The 23,929-nt window shown below is 31.8% G+C and overlaps 1 protein-coding gene across 1 annotated transcript in view; it reads right to left on the bottom strand.

The window, feature by feature from the left end:
- Positions 1-23,929, bottom strand: part of LOC140052691 (importin-13-like) — a 37,998-nt gene that overhangs the window by 11,011 nt on the left and 3,058 nt on the right. The window contains exons 3-23 of the mRNA XM_072098373.1: positions 23,211-23,336; positions 21,425-21,483; positions 20,605-20,713; positions 17,086-17,184; positions 12,403-12,456; positions 12,031-12,103; positions 10,947-11,166; positions 10,152-10,236; positions 9,584-9,703; positions 9,383-9,463; positions 8,923-9,061; positions 8,634-8,683; positions 8,081-8,170; positions 7,261-7,408; positions 6,764-6,832; positions 4,681-4,820; positions 4,316-4,450; positions 1,900-2,121; positions 1,336-1,473; positions 848-944; positions 200-381 (exon numbers count right to left, since the gene is read on the bottom strand). Coding sequence (XP_071954474.1) covers positions 200-381; positions 848-944; positions 1,336-1,473; positions 1,900-2,121; positions 4,316-4,450; positions 4,681-4,820; positions 6,764-6,832; positions 7,261-7,408; positions 8,081-8,170; positions 8,634-8,683; positions 8,923-9,061; positions 9,383-9,463; positions 9,584-9,703; positions 10,152-10,236; positions 10,947-11,166; positions 12,031-12,103; positions 12,403-12,456; positions 17,086-17,184; positions 20,605-20,713; positions 21,425-21,483; positions 23,211-23,336 — 2,436 coding nt within the window. The remainder of the gene's footprint in view (positions 1-199; positions 382-847; positions 945-1,335; positions 1,474-1,899; positions 2,122-4,315; positions 4,451-4,680; positions 4,821-6,763; positions 6,833-7,260; positions 7,409-8,080; positions 8,171-8,633; positions 8,684-8,922; positions 9,062-9,382; positions 9,464-9,583; positions 9,704-10,151; positions 10,237-10,946; positions 11,167-12,030; positions 12,104-12,402; positions 12,457-17,085; positions 17,185-20,604; positions 20,714-21,424; positions 21,484-23,210; positions 23,337-23,929) is intronic.

Below are 23,929 nucleotides of genomic sequence, written 5' to 3' on the forward strand. Positions count from 1 at the left end.
ATTATGGGAGTATGTTTCCATACGTGTTTGATCCAAAAAATGACTGGGGTAATAATGTTCAGCGCTTAGAGAAGCTTGCTTGTAGAGCTCTATATAAGAATACACTATTATTACAGTACTTATCTATTTAATGGTATAACTTTGGTGTCTTATGGATTTTTATTTATATTTATTTACAAATAAGAAACATATTGCTTACAAAAAAGTTACAAGTAGCTTTCACGGTGGGTTGTTCAGGTAGAGTTATTGACACAAGACCACACTGGAATATAGCCGATGGACTCATATCATTTGATATCAATATGTTAGGCTGTGTTTTCAGAATCTTTGTACACATATTCATGTAAGCTTCTATCACCTCTGTGTGTTCTCGAATGTTACCTAAAAGTCAAAAAAGTATAAAGATCTAATAATATATATAAGATATAATGTAATTTGATTGCAGTGATATGCATGTCAAATGTTTTTAAAATATTGTAATGTATATTTACGCAAATAAAATGGGTGTGATTTGGACTGAAGTAACTCCAACTACTGGAAAAAAACACCGACGTTACAACCGACAAAAAGTCATTCTAAATCTCTGTCTACGCTATCAGACTAGTTTGACAAAAAAGTGTGAGATGCTCAGATATGGTAGTGATATGCCCAAACATGGTAGTGATATGACATCACCATGTCCTTATATGGGTACATCACATTTTTTTGTCACATAAAGTTTGATGGTGTAGACAGAGCTTTAGACACTTAAAAGCATACACAGAATGACTCTGAGACTCAAAATGCTTAGAAATGAGAAGAAAAAAAAAGGATTGACCATAAGATATAATATTTTAATTGTTTTTACCTGACTGGAAAAGAGAGAGTGTCTTGTTTGTAAGCTGCAGTATGAGTGACTGTGTATTGGCAGAATAAGCCTCATTAAGACTAAACAACATAAGCATCTTAAAAAAACCAAAACATTGTTAATATTATATTGTTCAGCTTTTTAAATTGTTTAAATCTAGTTGCTGAGCTTTCATATTGCGGTTCCCCCTTGAAATTTGGGGCAAAGTGAAGAGTAAAAAATACATACATTTGAATCAAGTTCAGATGGTTACGCAGGGCTTAAGTGAAAACTGAATATTTATAAGTCATCAACCAGTCCTTATCATAAGAAATGGATTTTGCACAACAAAAATATCACAAATATTTGTAAAGGTTATTTTGAAAACCGACTTCATTTGGCAGTTTCATACCGCTGATCAGTGCTCCTCAATTTAGGTTCAATTTCATATACCATGATTGAACTATAATCCAATTGTCTACTACAGATCACTAATGAAGAGTTCTTACCTGTTGGGAAAGGTCTAAGATGGGTACATGAGGAGAGGCTGTGTAGATCTGTACAAGGAGCTCACAAATACCAGGTACCATTGGACCAACATCATCCAGTAATGTAGTAATGGCTCGCTTAAGAAATTCACAAATTGACTGTAAAACAATAAGTATATTAATTTTTTTTAATGTGAATATTGAATAGGAATTCCAACACATTGTTAGTAGAAGACTAATGAAAACAATAACCACTGCCCTAGTATGTTGAGGCAGAGTTGTACAGTCTTACATATTACTTATACACACCACTCATATCTATATTCTTTGTTTTATCCATAGAGTAAATTGATATGGCAATATCAACATATTAAATATGGTATGATGTATGGATGAATAGACACAATCACCTCAGAAAGGAGATGGATGGGAACAAATGTCAGTGTTCTTATGGTTGAAGGAAGGAAGGAAAGAAGGAAGAAACTCTCCCAATAATGGATTTTCTAAAAACCAGAAACTCCAAAAAACCAGACTTTTCCAGAATAACCTCATATATATATATATTTGCTTAGAGTAATATTTTACCTGAACAATACCAAGATCACAAACCCAGACTTCCAAAACCTTCTGTAAGATAGGAAACACCCTCTGCAGAAGGAATGAGACAGGTTGTGGGTCTTGACTGGATGTGACTGCTGATCCTAGGCCCTGGTTCTCCTTGTCTTCTCTGCGTATGTCAAGGGTTGCCGATAGGCTGGCTAGCATATTCACCTTCACAAGAATTGTACCCTTACTTGCAGCAGAGGGCTAGTGTTAAGAACAACACAAATTATACAAATTAGTTGTGTTGGTAATCTATGCGTACTATTATACTTTTTGAATATTTACAGAGCAAAAGATGTGTACATGCAGGAATACTAGCACTTTCATGTAATAACATAATTTCCTCCACTAAAAAAGTCACACAAAGTTTGCCTTTTTTAAAAACAATTATTAATGGCAAGTATGTTTCCTTTTGATGTGATAATGTACAATTTTTCTGGCTATAATTTTTTTTTTTCTGTAAAGTACAGTAAAATTTTCCGAAACCAGACTCTCGAAAAACCAGAACTTTTGTTAGGATAGGACATTCCAAAGGTGTCCAGAATTGTCTGTAGTCACTTATTTTTTATCTTTTCTTCAGTATTTCTATTTGTTTAATATTTGTTTATTTTGAATAATTAAAAAAAAATGTTGTTTATAATTAATTAGTAGTAGTATGATCAATTTAATGTCCATGCTGTAAACATTTAAAAACATTCCAAGATATCAAGAAACAAATGCAATTTATTTATATTCAATATATTACTTGGGGTACCCGAGTCAAGCACTCTCTCATCTTCTCCTCTATCCGACACTATTGAGTAAAAAGTGCGATTTAAAGTACTACTCCTCCCTTATTCATTGTAGTATTGAGCTGGGATTTGTCAAGAATATACTACAGGGACATGTACTATAGAGCCGGATTTTTAAATTTCAAACCGGATGCAGCCATATGACGTCTCGAAGATGGTACCATATAGTCGTATAAACTATTTGGTAGCGAGGTTTATTGATGTGTATGTGATGTCACATCCCGTCTTATGACGTCATTACAGCTTCTTTTGCTGTACATTCGTGCTTGTTTTATGTTTCTTTTCACATGTTTAAATCTTTTGTGCAATATGATATAATAGAGGGTAATATAGAGGGAGCTACAATATTTCTGTTTTTTTTTGGTCTCTACTTTGCCCAAAAGAGGGTGCTATAAACATTTCTGAGTAGACATGGGATATTACAGTATTCAACAGTGTTACTAGCAGTAGTGACAGAACATGTTTTAATCAATTTATATTATACAAACATTGATAAGGTTGAGGGACTCTATAAACATTTCTTTTTAGATAGTCTACAAATAAAGAGGGGGCTATACAGAACTACAATTAGACCAGTTATTACCTACGTAGATGGCATGAATTTAAGCATTCATACTAATAATAATACTGTAACTGTATATATACATATATAATAACTTAATAGAGTATTAAATAAATACAAGAAATATTCATTCATAATAATGTTTTTAGTATATTAATATGTATAAATAGATAAGTTAGTATCAAATACTTGTGGTAAAAATTAGCCATCCAACTTAACTTGTACCTCACATACCCATGCTAGCCACAGAGAGCAGCACATTTTTTATGCACATGATTAATATAATAGTAATATAGCGGGGAAGAGTGAAATTACATTTCCTGGTAATGAACATTTTTAATCCATGACAAACTTATATAACAGCATGGTTATGGTCTTAAATTTGTGCTGCCATTTGTTTAAACCTTTTATGGTTAAAAAAAAAGTAATACACACTGCACATGACAGGAATAAAGGCCCAAATGTAATAAAAATATTTTTGCATAGAGTAAATAATTACTTCTAGATGAGTAAGGTAATATGCATTATTAATTATTGTTAGCTTGTTAGATCATTAACATCGTGCATGTCACATGTTGCCAGAAACACTCACATGGTTCTTTATACCAGAAGGCTGATGAAGTAAATATTTTAAAATCAAAATTATAATATCGTAACTGCCAACACTACTATTTTTTAAAAAAGCAAAACCTTTGAAAATGAATTGTTGTATGCAGAAGATGATCTATATCTACTTAATACAGTGGACCCCTATGGGGACACCTTTGAGACCCACCAGAGTGTCCTCTTAATATGGGTATTCTTGAAATAGAATATTACCCCTTGTAATTTCACTAAAACGTGGTCATTTAATCACCCTATTCAAACATACCTTTAACAATAATCTTAGGAATTCTATAGTATGAGGTTTAGATACAGTAGTACCACAGTTTTGGCCATGAGAAAACCAAGGCAAGATTTTAACCAAGGTGCCTGGTATTATTAAGAAACCATGTCTACCACCAAATCTATAGTACAACTACTAACAAACATTAGTAAATCATACCTGTTCATGTGATGCTGCCTCAAGATGTTGGAGATGTGGTGTCACAATGACATCCAGATAGTGCAGGATCTCTTGCACTGATAATGTGGAGAGTACAAAGCCAACAGATGCCATTAGTCGTACACACTCCCTCGACTGAAATAACAAGTTTGGAATTGTTCTAAAGCTCTGTTTACACTATCAAACTAGTGTGATGTGCCCAAATATGGTGATAAGACATTACCATGTCCATATATGGGCACATCAAATTGTTTTTTACATAAAGTTTGATAGTGTAGACAGAGCTTTAAACATTTTAATAACAACAAAGTGAAAACATAATTACACATGTGTTTGTTGACACATTTTTGTCACCCACCACATACCTTTAGCAGATTAGAGTTTAGAGCAGCTTGAATGCTGGTTAAAATACGATCTGCATGTGGTTTCATGTCTAAAGCACATTCCCTTGTGATCTCTTTCAAAGACATTGTTGCTGGCACTGACAGATCTGGGTTATTTAAACCTATTAAATAAACATAATATTAGAAAACATACTAATAATACTCTATATAGTAATATCTATAGAGCATACATATCTTCTAAGAAACAGTTACAAGACAAACTAGACATGAAACTCGTCACTTTGACGAGTTAGTTATCCGCACGACAAACGCCACGTGCACGTCATACGTTGGAATATTGCACACTGATAAAGATTATGGCATTATGACCTGAACTGAAGAATATCATACGTTTTTAGTGCTGAATTCAGTCTATTTTGTGTCATATAGTATATACATGCAAACAGTAAAATCTGCATACATATTACATACAGTGTAGAATAGGTGAAATTACGGAACCCGCAATTTATTCAAATTTTTAACATGGTTACGGTATCAAAATGAAACACTAAGATAGCAATTTCGGGAGGAAATTATCTCAGTAACAACATATTAACGTGTAGAAGAAATTCGAATACGTGAAATATTGATGCGCGTTCTTTTAAATGTAATGAATGATGACGCAAAATATGAAAATACGACATTTTTTATTTAACTGGCCATATGATGACGTCACAACATGCGATTGGCAAAATGTTCACAGGATTTCGTATCTACAATCCAATAGCTTCCAGAAAATGTTTTAATCGTGATTATCACATTTTATTCTTACGAGCTACAACAGATAAAAATTTACTGTAAAGATGAAATTAATGACCCACGTAATTAAAATTTTTAGGCATGATGACCTCATAAAAATTTAAATATTTTTAACTTGTGCGAAAGATAGTTGATTTACCTAGACAATATTAAAATCGGCGTGAAAATGGAAAACTGATAAGTGGCGATGCGTTCTACTAAATGTGATGAGCTATGACGAAAGATACAAAAATCCTAAATTTTATATTCACGTGGCCATACGATGACGTCACAATGTCCGGTTAGCCATAAAAATACATGATCCGATATCTACAACTCATCAACTTCCAGAATTTGTCATCCACAAAAAGTTGATCGTGTAGTTTAGAAATTATGACTGTTTAAAAAAAGGCATAATTTTGACAAATTTTTGAACTTTTTCATCAAAAACGCGCGCAAATTGTCCAATTCGACGTGCTCGTATGACGTAACTTTAAGTCGAAATTGTTTAAAAGTTGGTAAAATTACTAGAAAAGGCTGGACAAATATAAATCACGCGAAAAAAATATGTTTTTAATGCTACGTGCGCACCACACACGTAAAAATTTGCGCACGCGTGGGAATTTTTGACATGCTTAAAATGACATGAAACTCGTAGAAAATTGAATAGAAATTAATTTTGCGCATTTTAAAATTTTAAATGCGCGTGCACGCGTAACTTTGTGTAAAACACGCAATTTTTTTTTCACAGAAAGTTAGCGCATGACACAAATTAAACTTTTGCAAAGTTTCAGTTTAAAATCTTTTATGGTTTTCGATCTATGTTAAATACGCGAAATTCATAAAATCGCACGTAAGTCACGTTGCACAACTCTGACGTCATTAAAAAATAGGAGGTGCACAAGTTCACGTAAATGCCCACATGTTGTCAAAGTTATGAAATGTTATGTTTACACATTTTAGAGAAACGCTCTACACAAAAATAGCGAGAAAGAAAGAAGAATAATACAGAAAAAATATTGATCCCATACAATAACAAGGAGTTATCCGCCAAGTGCGGATAACTAATAATTTCACTTTGGCGCAATGCCAATTCTCAAATCAAACATTTTACGTAAACTGTTACTAAAGCTCGGTCTACTACACTATCAAACTATTTTGACAAAAAAGATGGTAGTGATATACCCAAATATAGTAGTGATATGATATCATCATGTCCATATATGGGCACATCACATTTTGTTGTCCCATAAAGTTTGATAGTGTAGACAGAGTTTAAGAGGCATTAACCAAATGAAATGACAAATTCTTCTTCTAGTGGATGTACCTGAAAGTACTAGAGGGATGACACAGTCCAGTGCATCAGGCATATCAGCAAGCCATTCAGAATATGCTTCTGTAAAAAACATAAAAGATTAAAATGATATTGTGTCACCTACTTTAATTACAAAAGAGGATCTGTTTAAATGTATAAAGTTTCACCAAAATTCACAATGAGGTTTCTTTTTTTTTTCAGGCTTACCAGTAGCATATATAGTTTGGTAGTCCCAACAAGCAAGGAGCAATTTATTTATTTAGAGGTTTTTTTTCTCTTTTATTATAGTCAGAGTCTAGATTATCAGCTCTAGATAGTGGCAACAAGAATCCTGGTACGATGGTAGATTTGAACACCACACCTTGGTATAATAAACATGTTAACTACTGAGCTATAATGCCACAATAACAATCACTGTTCAAACACAGTACTATAACCATTATAACTCTAATCTAGCATATAGAGGGCAGTAGTGTGAATGTAAATGATATAAAGGCAATGTATATTACCTAGCATATAGAGGGCAGTAGTAGCCAAAGTAACATTTGACATATTGATCTGTGGCAAGAGTCTGATGAGATTGTCAACACATTCATCGTCACCATATTCTCCAACCTCAGCAATTGACCGAAAAGCAAACAGCAATGCTTCAAGTTGCTGAACACAAAAATAATTATTATTAATCAAAAAAATATTATTAAAATATCACAAAATAAATAATAACAAATAAGTTGTTGCTCCATACTTGCCAAAAACAATAGAACAATTGGCATGTGGCATATCTGGTACATTTTACTCAATATTGTCTTAATTTCTTTCTTATAAATAATATCTGAGATAACAAAAACAATTTAAAGATAAAACTAACCATGCTGATAAATAAAGTTGTTTACTAAAACATTTGAGTCATTTTGTTAAGCATCATCAGTAGTGAGTGAGTGGCCGAGCGGTTAAGACAGTGGAACCGTAATTACGTAGCCATAACATCGGCATGGGTTCGAGGCTCACTCACTCCATGGTTCTGGTGGTAGAACGAGTCTTCTCGGATAAGGACTATAAACCGTAGGTCCAGTGTACACATCTAGCTCGTGTGCACTTTAAAGAACCTAGTACATCTTTCGAGACGAGTAGGGGGTTACCCCGGTGTGTTAGTACATCACAGCCACTGATCACCAACTGGGCCCTCTGGGAGACCAGTCTTTGACTGAAGAGGTTACCCAGTATAAATATATATTTCAATCAATCAATCATTGAACATTTTTTATTTAAGCAAAAAGATTGATAATGCCAGTCCTGACATCAACACAAATCAAACAACACTACACATACCTGCCAGGATCCTCCTTGACTCTGTACCCTCACTAGCATACCATATAAATTATTCAACAAGGGTTGACGTAGAAGAGTAAAACAGTACATCTATAGAAATAAAGAATTGTTAAAATCAATGTGTTGTTATTATTGGTAAAATACTTCTACTGATATTCTTTTATTGTCCATAGTAATATAAAATTTAAATCCATTTGAAACTGGCATGAAATATAAAAAAGATATACTATACAAATTCAGAAGATTACAACAAAATACACAAAGATACATTAAAAGCTAGGTTATGTATAATACATACAGATTAAAAGCTTTTATCATAAAATATTAAAAAGGAAGAATTTCACAATGATACGTTAACTCTACAGTATCCTATCTTTTTGCCGTGAGTTTATTAAATGTATGCTGTTGGCTATAAAGGCGTAACAAGATCGGTTTGTTCCTGTCTCAGCATGTTAATTAATGATGAGAATTAAACTTTTCTAAACTAAAGGCCAACAGCATCGTCATAAAATAAAAAAACGCCCCTTTTGTGACAAATAAAACAAAATCATACCAAAGTATCGCCTATATCCTGTCTGTAGCACCTGAACTGCTCTTTCTCTTCTGCGAAAATGAGCAAATACAATTGGTTACTAATATAAATTTTAAAAATTAGCAAATTGTTTTATCTTGGTTTTCTTTAAATTATGTTGGACCATTAATAAAAAAGTGTCCCAATAGTATTAATTAATTGTACATTTATCCCTCAAGTCGATTAATTAAAACAAGCATATCTGATAAAAGATAAAGCATGCTTATATTTAGTCATATTAACCCTTTAAAGTATACAATCCTCTTAATACCTGTATTCCATGTATTGTATTCATCTTCACTTGGATATTGCACTTTAGTAAGCATCACATCCACTAGATGCATGTAAATTGGGCCAAAGGTCATCAAATACTCCTGACATTTCACAGTCTCAGCTCCTGTTATTTCATCCTAAATATTTTGTAAAAACAACAATAAAGTGCTCTTTACCGGAGTCTTACAGCGCAACATGAAAAGAATAACTATTGAAATAGGTGAGTTTTCAGGAGAGATTTGAATTGAAAAGGGGATGGAGTGTAACGAATGGAACGAGGAAGTTGGTTCCAGATCTCTGGTGCCTGACCAAAGATTTTAGGTTGGTTCTAGGTAACTATTAATATGGCAAAATAAACTATTGGTTTTTATTCAAGATTTGGAATATAAAGGCACAGGAAGAGTAATTATTGTACTATGTATATGCAATATGGAAAACATCTACCAATTAAAGCGTACCTGTAAAATATACCAGAAGCCAAATGGCATGTTGCTTATGTTCTCATCTACTGGATAGTGACCAGGAAGTGCAGTAAAGCCCTGAGACAGAAAAAGAAACAATTATTTCAATGAAATTATTCCAAAACACCTTTTCATGACGCACCAAGCGAGTACATTCATTCTGCACATGTTCCTGAACATATATAAATAAATACTTACCAAGATGAGGTTTGTGAGATCCAGACATTGTTGCCGTTCATCGCCTTGACTTTCAAGGATTAATTTAGAATGGTTCTCACCGATAGCAACGGTCAGTCTACAGATACCATGTACCAGGTCCTAATTCAACACAAAAAAAAGGCTTGATCACTACCTTTTTATTATGTGATTTGTTGCCATCAATAAACAGTGACATAAAACCAATGAAGTCAATTCTTAAGTAAAATTTTGTACAAGAACATACTGATTGAAGATTTTTTAATAACAATAATAGAAAAATTAAACTTGGTAGGAACTCATTGAAACAAATATTGATTTGATTAAGTTTGCCTCACTCTACACACAAAATGTTATCACTTTATCATAAAGACACAGAAATAACGACACATATTCCTTATTAAATATCATGTTTAATGATATCAAATATTTTTATAATTTGTTTTATTTATAAATTCAGATTATGAAGAAATTAATGCATCCTTACATATACAAAAAAAAAATAATAATCCAATTTAGAGTTAGTTATAGTACAACGAACAAACATATTGTGTATCATAGGCCTACATACCATGTCTTTTTCTCTTACGGCATTAGCCAACAGATCTTGGAGTCTGAGCACTTGTGGAATAATCTTCTTGATTGTGTTTGGGTATCTAAAACAAATGAATGATACAGTGTGATCTAAATTGTCTGTAATTATCAACATCATGTTTATAGTACAGAATTAAAACAACTATTTTTGAAATTCTTAGTTAACACAATGAAATAGCATTAGTGAAATTTCAATAAATTAGAGCAGGGCAATCTTATTTAGCACTTAATGCCCAAAGCATCTAAGTACCTCACATTATTACCCCATCATTAGATCAAACATGTACAGTATGAAACAGCTATAATGTTGCAGAAGTAATCAGCGCAGTTGTTTTAACCCTACCAGGTACCCATTTGTACATTTGGGTGAAGAGAGGTAAACGTAAAGTGATTTGGCTATAGGACACAAGAAATGAGACAAGCCTTGGTCTTAACACACTCCACCCCACGTTCTTATAAAATAACTATTTATTAAAGTCTATATTTATTATTTTCTTGTATCACTGTTCTTATTTATTTAAGGATTGTCACAGTTAAAACATTTTACTGTCCCTGTTTACTGTTAAATATTATTATTATTCAGTAAACAAGCATACACACAAGATGCTTTACATATAATCTTATACAATTTTTTAGTGTAGACTTTTTTTTGTTATAAGAAAAGTTGTTGACATCAGACAGGATTTGAACCCAGTCTCATAGAGCTATTACTATCAGAGCTATTACCCTTTGCCACACATACTTCTTCATTGCTAATGTCACTGTCACTTACTTGTAGGCTGACGGTTCCTGAATGACACTTATCAAGGAGTCAATACATGTATCATATAAGTTATCATCGTGCACATATTTAAACAAGATGTCAATGAATGGATTGATATCTATCAGAGGCACGCCAAAGTTAACCCAGCTGGAGAAGCATCGTAAAGCTTGGTGACGTATTGATACTGGCGAGTCTTGTTGGTCAAGCAGGTTTTGTATCAATGGCAGTACTAAAGCAAAACGATATCAAAATCTAAATATTATACATAATCAATAATTTTGATTTAGTAATTCTTCTCGAAAAAAACAAACAAATATTAGAGAAACTAACCTGCTTGACAATTTCGCTCTCACAGCTTCTTCAGAAGAAATGACAAATTTGTCATTAAACAGATTGACCTCTAGAGTGCCAATTCTGTCTAATGACAGGGTCATACCATGGAGGTATCCCTAAATTTATACCTCCATGGTCATACACTGTCTAATAGGTTAGGTACACTAATATATAGGGTTTTTTTTTATCATAATCAATGTTTTGTTTCAAATTTTCACCTAATACTTTGGGTTGAAAAGCATTAAAAACTCCAGAAAAAAATGAAAACTGTTTAAAAATTACTTTCTATGGGCCTAAATTTGTTGCTATTTTCAAAAATGTATTCAGAATATCAGACTTTTTAAAGAATTCCTTGGGCAACTTAAGGGTGTCCAGTTGGACTCAAGAGTGAAAATCAATAAACAAAATACAGTGATTGGTTGAAATATGATAATTGTCTCATCAACATGCCAGTATAATAACTTTCCCTTTAAATTTATACTGTATGTAGCAGGTCACTCACTTTCCTGGAATATTCATGTATATTCTGTAATTAACACATTGACAATTTAGAAATAATTTGAACTACTACAACTAATCACTCTCTGTTTATATAGTACTGTTTAACAACAGTGTGTGTCATTTTTACAAAGAGTGCTAAATATATATTTCATTTCGAAACCTGAGCTGCACTGACGAGATCTAATAAGATCGAAACAGTACTGTCTGCAGATTGGATATATATTACTGTATATTTAATTTATTTTATTATTTCTTTTACCATGTTGCAGACCCTTCTGTAACTCATGTCGAACTGTTCCCTTTCTTGTTTGTCCTAAAGGTGCTGTTTGAAACTGAAAAAAATAATTTAATGCAATAAAAGGCTTAAATGTCCAAGTAATAAGCAATAAGATAGATAATGGTATTAGTTAGTATCATATTAAATGTTACGGCTTCCCGTCATGGATTCACTCCCGATTCATTCAAACATTATCAACATCAAAGTGCGTGCTGTGCTTAATGTTCACGGCCTACAATAATACATTTAACTATATCAATTATAAATTGAAGATTGAATTAAATAAAAAGTGGTGCAAGTGTATTGAAAACTAATTTTTAAATAGATGTTTACAGTTTACATTAATTAACTTACCTCTTCTGGTAAAACAGTGAGGAGTTCCAACAATGCAAGACATTTATTTGTAGCCTATAAGAATGTCAAAAAAGAGAATATATTAGATTAGATAAATTTGTTTATATTAGATAATATATAATACATGATCATTGTTAGAAAAAAAATATGATTATATTGATGTTATCATTTTAAAAAAATCTTTGCCAATATTAAGTTATCTGAACAGTTACTTATATATATTGATAATTAGTTTACTGTGGAAAGACAGTCCTATAAATAAAAAAAAACAAGCTAAGGTAAATTCTATTTAACCCCCACCCACCGTAAATGCATTTAAAATCCAGAATAGTTAATCCTTCTTTATCCCATCAAACCTTGATATCCCGACAGCAAAGTTAAATTTTTTGCTTGCAATTGTTTTTATAGGTATACCTCCTATACAAATACATATATATTTTTTTGTTTGTGTTTTTAAATGTTTGTGAAGGCCCCTTGATCATCAGCATGCTGTTTTGGGTTTCACCTTAAAAACATAAATAAAATAGTCTACGACTTTTATGCTACACTAAACACAAAAGTTTGTTTGTTAGGGTATAAAACAGAGAAGTTAACTTTTATTATTCACATCCTACCTATAAATAACACAGAAAAGGAAGGAAGAATTCTAACATTACGCAAGGCCAAAATTAACAGGTCATACTATGGAATAATATACAATAGTGAATGTTTACGAGTTGAAGAGAGATTATTTGCATTTAATAGTTTGAAGATTGACTGTTCAATTTAACAAAATGTTTTATTCAAAATTATTTATAACACACTCACAGTTACTTTTAATATTAAATTATCTCAGCTTTTTCATGTGTATAGTTTCATCTTTTTTTTTCATACGTATTTAACAGCGAGAAACTCGCCAATTACACTTACAGGATGGATAAACTATTTTATAATGTATCATGCTTATAAACTAATTCTCATTTGAGGCTTAGGGAATGGAGTTGAAAGAGTCGTGAGTTACACACTAAGTTAGGATTGAACCCTAGACCTTGGGATTAGACGGCAAGCATGTTAACCACCAATCTACACCTCCACTATCTTATATTTTTTTAAATTATAATTATTATTGTGCCATTCTATCCGATGTTTTGCTTATATGCTTATATATTTATTTATTTTTATGTTTGTTTTGTTAAAATTATAATTACTATCTTTTTTGGGACCACATTGGAATTAAGTTGTTTTACTTTAAACAACTTTATGTGTTTTCCCGTGCATCGTCAGACTTCATTAATCCCGCCATTTTTATTTGCTTTTTTGATGTATTTTAATATTTAAGGTGATTATATATATTATTGATGTATTTTTAATGTTATGTATTGAGATGCCAAATAAATGAAAGAAATGAAAGAAAAAAAGAAAAAAAATTATTTTAGATTTAAATCTAAATTGATTCAAAATTAAATTGTATTTATTTGTATTTTTGTTAAGGAAAGTTTTCATACAGTGATTTAGTTTGCTTTTGACAACAATACTTGGCATTTCGTTTACTTTATTTTGTTTTGTAGTTTTCTGTAATTTTTGTTGTGACAAAAAGAAAGACTGTATATCAAATCAATTTATTTCGAAGCTGTACTATAGTTGGCAAACTAGGCTACGAAAAATAAAAGTGTTCATTGCACCATTACAATGCAGGCTTGTTATTACACCTAATTAATCTGTGTAGTGATATCAGATGTTAAACTAATAATCCCTGCCAAGAGATACTATTGAATTATTATAACACAACATCTATGATTAGAACTAACTAAGCACACTGAGTATACGATGCCTATAAAACAAAGGGAGTCACATGGTATTGTGATGTCATTGCTGTTTTCTACAGTAGTGAATAATCTTCAAATACTATGTCAGATGTTAAACTAATAATCCATGTACATTAGAACTGAAAACCATACACAGCAAGTACTTAAGTACAATAAGTGATTTAACATACTAATGTACATAGGACTTTGCCTTAGATTAAAACATTTACCATACAATGTTACCTTTAAATACTGTTACTTAAAACAAGCGTACATAACATAGTCCTTGTAAATCATTATCTCAAAAGCATGTTACTTTTGAAAACTGACTTAATACTAAAGTATTTTAAGCAATGAGCATGTCATTATGTCGGGATTCAGTATTTCAACATTAAATATGTCACTCATACATTGCTTGATTAGTGGACTTTTTAAAATTGATTTTTTGTTTCAAGTTTTTAATCTTTAAAATATCAAAATGTAGTAGTTAGAATCATGATTCCATCTATGGATACATTAGTATTAATATATATTTTCTGTTTGTAAATTGGATAATAATAACCACTTTTTTAATACTATACTAAATTTAGATAGCTCTTTACCAAATTAAAACCACTAAAAGATATAGCTATAAATAACTCAAATTGTATATAGATGCCATCTTTTTCTTAGGCTACTAAAAGATTGGTATAGTTTGCATAACAAACAAATTGTAAAGCATATATTATATGAATGCTACTAAACTTCTAACAGTAATCCATTCTTTCAGTAACCCATCACAAAAATAAGTTACTTTATTAACCCACTACAAAAGTAACACATAGGAGTTACAAATGTATCAGAATCATGACAAAAGTACAGAATAGCAGTACTGTAATTTAAAAGAAACATGAAAAGTTTAAATCAGATTTGTTTAAAAAACAATTATGACTAGATTAAGCATAACAATAGTATAGATAAACCATGGAGGAAATCCTCCATGGATAAACACACTACTATAGTAAACCCAGTCTACAGTAATAATATAGTAAACCCAGTCTACAGTAATAATATAGTAAACCGTTCTACAGTAATAATATAGCTACAGTAATATTGTAAACCCGGTCTACAGTAATAATATAGTAAACCCGGTCTACAGAAATAATATAGTAAACCCGGTCTACAGAAATAATATAGTAAACCCAGTCTACAGTAATAATATAGTAAACCCAGTCTACAGTAATAATAATATAGTAAACCCAGTCTACAGTAATAATAATATAGTAAACCCGGTCTACAGTAATATAGTAAACCCGGTCTACAGTAATAATATAGTAAACCCAGTCTACAGTAATAATATAGTAAACCCAGTCTACAGTAATAATAATATAGTAAACCCAGTCTACAGTAATAATAATATAGTAAACCCAGTCTACAGTAATAATAATATAGTAAACCGAGTCTACAGTAATAATAATATAGTAAACCCGGTCTACAGTAATATAGTAAACCCGGTCTACAGTAATAATATAGTAAACCCAGTCTACAGTAAAATAGTAAACCTAGTCTACAGTAATAATATAGTAAACCCAGTCTACAGTAATATAGTAAACCCGGTCTACAGTAATACTAATAGTAAACCCGGTCTACAGTAATACTAATAGTAAACCCGGTCTACAGTAAAATAGTAAACCCAGGGAAGAGTGAAGGTAAACTAAACTAAAAACACGGAATAGTCACCCATGTTTCAACTATAGTTTACGGTAAAATTAGACTTCAGCCATTTCACATTTTATTTAGATTTTGATTGGATATAAACAGGTGATGGGTGGTTAGGGGGTGCAGCGAGCCAAATGCAAGACATCATTGCCTCAGGCAGAATAGGATATGAATATTGATAGCCTATTAGCTTAATACGTTAACTAACAAAAACCAATATAAACAATAATACCCTCATTGCAAATCTAAAAAGAAAAGACATCAGAAAAAAATTATTCTTGTCATTCACCTAAAGTTTATCTTTAAAAAAATATGACAATTTATATTATCACTGTCAATATGAATTTACTTCATGCTGTAAAGCAAAACAATTTCACTTTAAATTCATGTATTTTATAAATTTAGGTTAGTAAAGGTTTTATACAGTACTAGCAAAAGAAATATAGGTACAGTAGGTCTGCATTATCAAAAATATTGTGAATAATAGATGTTAAAACCATACTTGAAAACACATAAACATATTGGGGAGTAACAACAGACTATATACCCTTCAATCCTTATTATACTATGCCATAGTACCTTTATAGTACCTATATGAGTACCTATATAGTAATTTGTATCTAGAACACAATCTCACATGAGTTCATTAATTATGGATAATAGATAGATTTATATAGCACAAATAAACGATGACTCTATGCACTTGACAATAAAGAGAAAAGAGGGGAAACCAAAAGGAAGAGAACAAAAAGACAAAAACACCAAGTTAGCACCCAAACTGGAGTATGGGGATACACCATCACCGCTAAATGGGGATCAGTGCTTAAGTACCCCAGTTAGCATCGGTTAAGTCTTGATCTTTTCATGGATCCATTAATATTGATCATTGATGTCAAATGTGAACCAATCTCGAGAACACTAACGTTTCAAACCAAATGTACAGGTCCTACTAAAACGCCCTAAAGCGTCCAACTAAGGGAGGGGTTCCAGTGTACACTGATACTTTATTCAAAATCACCAATTTTATATAGAATAGAATGTTTTGTAGAATAATACCTTAATATTAGAAGAACTGAAATAATACTTTACATTTGTAAAATATTGTTTCCGATTTTGGATAAGATATAAAAATATAGTTCCCAAGTTTCTAGTTAATCTATTATCGATTGAAGCAAAAATGAAAACTTAAAAAAATACTCACGTCCATCTGTGGCATTTCTGCTTGATGGAACGTCTCTATCATGCTCTTGACTGCATCTGACCAAAACTCAGGCATAGTGTTCAAAGAGAATGATGCAAGCTAAGAATAAATGCAACAACAAACATCAGTATATTAAACAAGCTTAAGCGTACGAGTTTAAAGTTACTTGCTAAAACAGCTAAAATCCGTTAAGAGTGCATCTTAAGATGCTGTATATCTACACAGGTATGAGAGTGAGTTGAAATTGATCCCTGCTAAGTACATAATGGTAGCATTTAAGAGGATTAAGTCTGATGGATTTGGATAGAATTTAGGTAATAACACATGCCCAATTGAAATACAACACTAGAATGGGCTTGTTTACAAGATAATTAACTAGCTGTTTGGATCAGTGGCAAATGGATTATTAATAAAGATTAATGTTATTACTCGCATGTATTATAAAAAAGAGAATAATTACAAGAAATATGATATATTCATTGCAATCAGGTTTTTACTTTTTTTCGTGAAACAGTCACAATGGAAAATACTCATTAAATAAATCATTAGAAATGGATAGATATTATATTAAAAAAAATTCAAAAGCAAGTATACTGAAAAATGACATTGCTGTGGTATCTATAAAATAGATGTAACAAATTTAGTTTATTAGTTTAGGCTGAATCTCAATGGAAATGCAAACAAAATAGAGTAGGCGTAGAAGGATTGGTTGTTGATTTCCAAATCTAAAATCAAAACAATAAATCCTTTATCAGGGCTAAATGAGGGCTTAAATTAAAAAAATTGGCTTCTATCGCATGTTTTGATGGTTTAAAATGAAGATCACAAATAAATAGACAAATAAAATAAATAAATAAAATTAAAATTTCAATACAAAATTTAATGACAAATAATATCCAAACACCAAATTAATCAATCTGAATCAATAATAATGATTTTTTAAAGATTTTTTTAAAGATTTTGTTAAGCATATACATAATCCAAAGGAAATTATCCATAAGCTAAAAAACTACCAAATCCATTATGCTTTTATAGGTAATTCTAAAACAGTGATATTTCTGTAGAAATAAATTTGATTTCCTAATAAGGAAATGCTATTAGGATCAAAGAGGCCTAAACCTAGACTCAATAAACAATCGGATCTAGTAATCAAAGGAAAATTGTTTATCTAATTTAGTAGGAGCATGGAGGATTAGCTCATTATTTAATTGGCCCTCATTAGCTACATTTCCTGTCACCTGGGTGCTCAGTATATTCATAATAATGGATCTATTGTATTGTAATTCATTGCTTTTTAAAGCCTGTATTATATCTTGCACATAATTTAACAAGTTTCCTTGTAAATAGGCCTATTGTTACATATTTTTGTTCTCTAACTTTCATTTTACTTACTGTACTATAAACACACCTTTATTCAAGAAGTGTGCCCCTGTTTCAAAAGTATTACTTTTGTTAATGTTTTTTTTATATCTTGTACATAATTTAGTTTAAGTTTCTTTTACAGTTTCCTGTAAAAAGGCCTATTGTTAAATCATGGAGGTATAAAAATAGATATTTTTATACCTCCATGGGCCCCGTTTCTGCTGCCCAAAATATACCGTATATATACGGTATATTTTATATACGGTATATTTTTTGGCAGCAGAAATGGGTCTCATAAAAAATATACCGTATATATATGCGGTATATATACCGCATAAATATCCCCATCGTTTGTGGATATTATACGGTATATTCCAAAATATACCGTATATTTCGTACCCCGTTTCTGCTGCACTCAAAATATACCGTATATGTGACCCGGCCCATGACACGAGGTCAAAAACTAACAGAGCGTGATGCGTTTGTTTGGTTTTTCTGCTGCATTGACACACACGTGTATAATAAGCAAGCAACAGATCAAAATATTACTGTGGACTGAAGAAATAACTATTTTTGCAATTCAATTGTGGGGAGAAGCGAAGGTTGGGGTGGGGGGGGGGGGGAGACTGCATGGCAACAGAAGAGATACCGAGATTTACAAAAGTATCTCAAACAAAATAAAAGCAGAATTTGTGGTAGACTTAATAACGCCACAGTTATCGGCAAATGCCGTCGTCTTCTTTGCATAAATCTAGTCAATGCCCATTCTACATTTCTAGATTGTTTGTGTGATGTAAATTTGTTGCCACTTCTGCTCATTAGATTTCAAATAGAAAGCAATTCTACGACGTTTTGAGAAACCATCATTGTTTTGTTTTTGTCATGTAACCTCACTACACTAGACTCTAGGTCAATCCATACTTCCGTCTCACAAAATGCATTTTGGGTAATGAAAGCCAACTTTTTTACAGCCCACCCACGAAGTATGTGCAGCGGAAACGGTGCAATAATTTCATATACGGTATATATACGGTATATTTATACGGTATATTTATACGGTATATTTGGGATTGGCAGCAGAAACAGGGCCATGGTTAAATCAATGTGCCACTGTTTTAAAAGTGTAGCTTCCAAATAAATTATCGTTAATTATTATTATATAAACACCACTAGTTTCTTGACAATTTAATTTTTGATCATCATTGTAAGCAATATCTGATCAGGGAGTTGTAATTAGAACTCCCTGACATGACCACTTCTTGGGTCTCTAGGAACAGGTTTTACAAATAATTAATAATTACCTACCATTTTTTTATTTGTATATTTAACTTTCTTTTTCATAATGTAACGTTTGTGCTCTTTATTTTATTTACTTGATTTGCACATGTATTGTGCTTAGTTTATATATATTTTTGTTTTTCCATTGCTTTTTTTTTTTTTAAATTATTTTGCTCATTTGTTTTATTGTTTTATTTTGGTTGCACCACTAACAATAGTGTGTGCCACTGATAAAAAAAAGTGATGACCAATAAATATATATAAAGATATAAGTTAGGAACTTATTTCTCATTTATGCATTCAATCTTTTTTTTTATCTATTTGCACTTAAAAAATATCATATTATATAGTTAACGCTTCATTTTTGTACACCTGTTTAAAATTTTATTCTAAAAAGTTTTCTATTACACTCTAACTTTCGACTGCCGTCCTGATGCAAAAATTTAATAAACCCTTGTTCGCACCGGGCTTAAAGAATGGTAAATTTAACCAAGGCAATTACTGAACATCATTGGTAAATTTGAACACTGTTCGTACTTGAATAATTTCATGCAGTTAGTTTTACCAAATCATGTGTTTACCTGAGTTGTTTGAAGTTCTAATTGGACTATTTAGCCAGCATGGTTTAGTTTTACCAAAGGTGGGGTAAGTTCTATTAAGCACCAGTGGTCAATAAAGTAATCATTGACATTGGTCTTGGTTAATTTAAACCTGAGGGAATTGTAGTTAGTGTTCGCATTGGACTTTTCTTAATAAATAATAATAAGTTAATTTAGCTGGCGATTTGGTTAATTTGACCAAATTAAGTTCAGTGCGATCAAGGCTTAATAACAAATTACAATAACGAAATAATTTTTACGAAACAAAGATGTTACTTACTGTAACACACAGCCTTGTCAGTACAATACGTGTCACTGAAGAAAAATTAAATATTTGTTGAAATAATTGAGTTCTGAGATTAGCGTACTGTTCTGGATGTACTTCACTCCTGGAGAAAAAATATCAATTTGTTAAAAAAGATATATTGTCCCCTGAAAAACTCTTTTTTTGTTATTGAATATGCAATTTTAATGTTATATTTATTGGAAAAAAGATTTTGAATTAATCAGAACACACACACACGCCCATACATAATGTATTTTTTTTTTAAATATTAAAACAATCATAGAAAAGCCATACTATCAACATACAGTAGTGTAAAAATCAAGGTAACTACTTGCTTGTTTAATTTTTGTGTAAATTAACACTTTCTGTTTTCTGCAATATTTAATTTGTAAACTCATTTGTGCTTACAGTAGTTAATAACAGGAAACATGGTGAATTATATAAATTACATCGGCAGGGGTTCGAGGCTCACTCACTCCATGGTTCTGGTGGTAGAACGAGTCTTCTCGGATAAGGACTATAAACCGTAGGTCCAGTGTACACATCTAGCTCGTGTGCACTTTAAAGAACCTAGTACATCTTTCGAGACGAGTAAGGGGTTACCCCGGTGTATTAGTATATCACAGCCACTGATCACCAACTGGGCCCTCTGGGAGACCAGTCCTTCACTGAAGAGGTTACCCAGTATAAATAAATATTTCAATCAACCAATATTTCAATCAATTCAATCAATTAAATCATAATAATTTAATCTTGAGTAAACTTATATTAAAATTATAACGAAGAACACCCAGTAAAAATAAACTGAACCTACCAATATCTTGTTATTTTCATGTACAAAGCACTCGCCCCAAAATATTGAACCTCGGCAGCCTGTGAAGAAATTTAGCTTGTGATAATTTCGTTGTGTATGTGTCACTGAAGGTAAATAATCGTCTACAGCCGTATGTCTCAAATTATGAAGGAGTAGTCAAGACTATCAGAACAATTATAGGTTTGCCGTTTGACATTAATTATGGGAAACGTGTCCTTTTACTTGGAAATAGCTATGTTCTGGCACTGGTCATCTGACTATGGGGATATTTTTAGATTTTAAGATAATGAATATTTTAGATTGAACATGATAGGTCTATGAGACATAATAATTATTCATGTGATATTACGCTACTCCATAAAAGGTTTGAACCCAATGATATTTGCTTGTTAACTATTTAATTACTAGTTTATATGATATTAAATTACTTGTTACTGCTTTTGAAGGAAAAATAATCTTTAGTGGCAAAGAACTACAGGTATAATTATAATATTGAAACATTTAGCTCATTTACAAAGAAATTATGTCAATATTACATTCAGTGAGCCAGCATTATCACTGGGCTATTATACCCCATCACACAGGTACAGGAAGTTAATTTGTAGTTACTTTACAGTTTCATGCAAAAAGGGCAACATTTAAAGACATTACTTCAATCTAATTTAAGGTCACATACCGTACTACATTTTATGTCAAAATAATGATAATTTTTTTTCGTATATAAATGGTTAAAATTGTGAAAAGTAAGTCTATTCTAATAATTTAAGTGGCCCACTATAAATACCACCATGCCATTGCATACAGATTAATATTTTTGTTTTCCTTCTGTGGTGCACCCACTTTTGATCGATCATTAAAAAATCAACCTGAAGTTTTACCAACATTTATAAAGCTCTGTCTACACTATCAAATTTATGTGACAATAAAACACATATATGGACATGATGATGTGATATCACTACCATATTTGGGTATATTACTACCATATTTGGGCACATGACACTTTTTTTGTCAAACTAGTTTGATAGTGTAGACAGAGTATAGGGTTTATCAATTTTAGGTTTAGTAAAAACTACTACAGTAATAGTAGTTAAGTTCAGTTTCCAAATTAAACAATTTTTTTAAAGCAAACTCTTTCTTTTAGACATCTACCTAGTTAAGTTATTATAAACAGTTTACGGTGGTCTCATTCGAAGATCCCATATCAATAATGGGAAGTAAGTGACATCTTCATATCCTGTCTGATTGACGCGCACAATTTAAACCAGAACATCTATATAAACTGGGTTGTGTCGAATGCCTTTCACTAATTACAGCCATGCATACATTTGATAGCAATTTACTTTTAAATTGTCATGTAAACTCTTTATAATATATTCTAAAATTATACTTTGGTTGGTGCCTACAATAGTACTACATGACAATATTCATGACTATATTGAGTTTACCAACGAAATAGGATAATTAATAGAACTGGTTAGTAACAATTTACTTCACTTACAATTAGTAGCACTGTGCATTCGTTAACATTAGTTTTTGTTCACTTGTTATAATATATAGAATGATGACTGAAAAGTACTGTTTTACGCAAAGCTTTTAGGGAGCTATCGCAGTGGGACGGTAAACGAAGGGGATGGTAATTAACAAAGCATGACGGTTATTTTAGACACAAGCGACGGTGATCAACCTCCCTCTTGACATAGTCTGCATGTGGCTTGGTGGGCGACTTTGAAACGTTGATGCAAGATGGGTGAGAGGTGGATTTTACATTGGAGTCACTGCCTACCTTATCAGATGATAACAAACTCCAAGCAAACTGCCATGCCTGTGGTGATCTCTGAGCTGTAAACAACCAGTTCTGTGCCCTAGACTTAACACTAGGGTCTGGATCAAAATACAATTGATGCAAGGCCTGCAACCAACATAAAAATATCAACAATTTAACAACACATTAGAGTTACAATTACAATACATTCTTAAACTAGAAAGCCACTGCTATATATTTGTGTAGTCTTAATGCTGTTTGTGATTTAGGCTAATTTCACTACAAGCATGTGTATGCGAGTTTGGTATAATGGTTATGTAACAAGCCTTTCAATTAACAATAGCTTTAGTTGACTAACAATAGAACAGCAACGCGAAAATCAAACGAGTGAATTTGAAAAGAAATAGGTTTTTTAACTACTCTCATCAAAAATAGTGCACATTAAATCAAATTATGTTTTAAAATTACAAATCACCAATTATAACTCTTGCCTCTTGTACAAAAATGAAGTTTTTTGGACAAGTAGTTCTCGAGAAAATGCAATTTTAGTTTATTTGTTACTTTAAGACTGCTCGCCAGCTTTTGAAAAATTCTGTCCTATCTTAACACTAGCAGGTCTGAAAAGTATACTAAAAGTGGTCCAGAATTGGGACCATGGTCCCAAATGGTCCCAATGGCATGGTCCTTGACCACATATCTATCTGTATATTCATTTTGGTAAAGATCTTGTAATTACTTTT

The sequence above is a fragment of the Antedon mediterranea genome, chromosome 6, assembly GCF_964355755.1.
Source record: "Antedon mediterranea chromosome 6, ecAntMedi1.1, whole genome shotgun sequence".
In the NCBI taxonomy this organism is placed as follows: Eukaryota; Metazoa; Echinodermata; class Crinoidea; order Comatulida; family Antedonidae; genus Antedon; species Antedon mediterranea.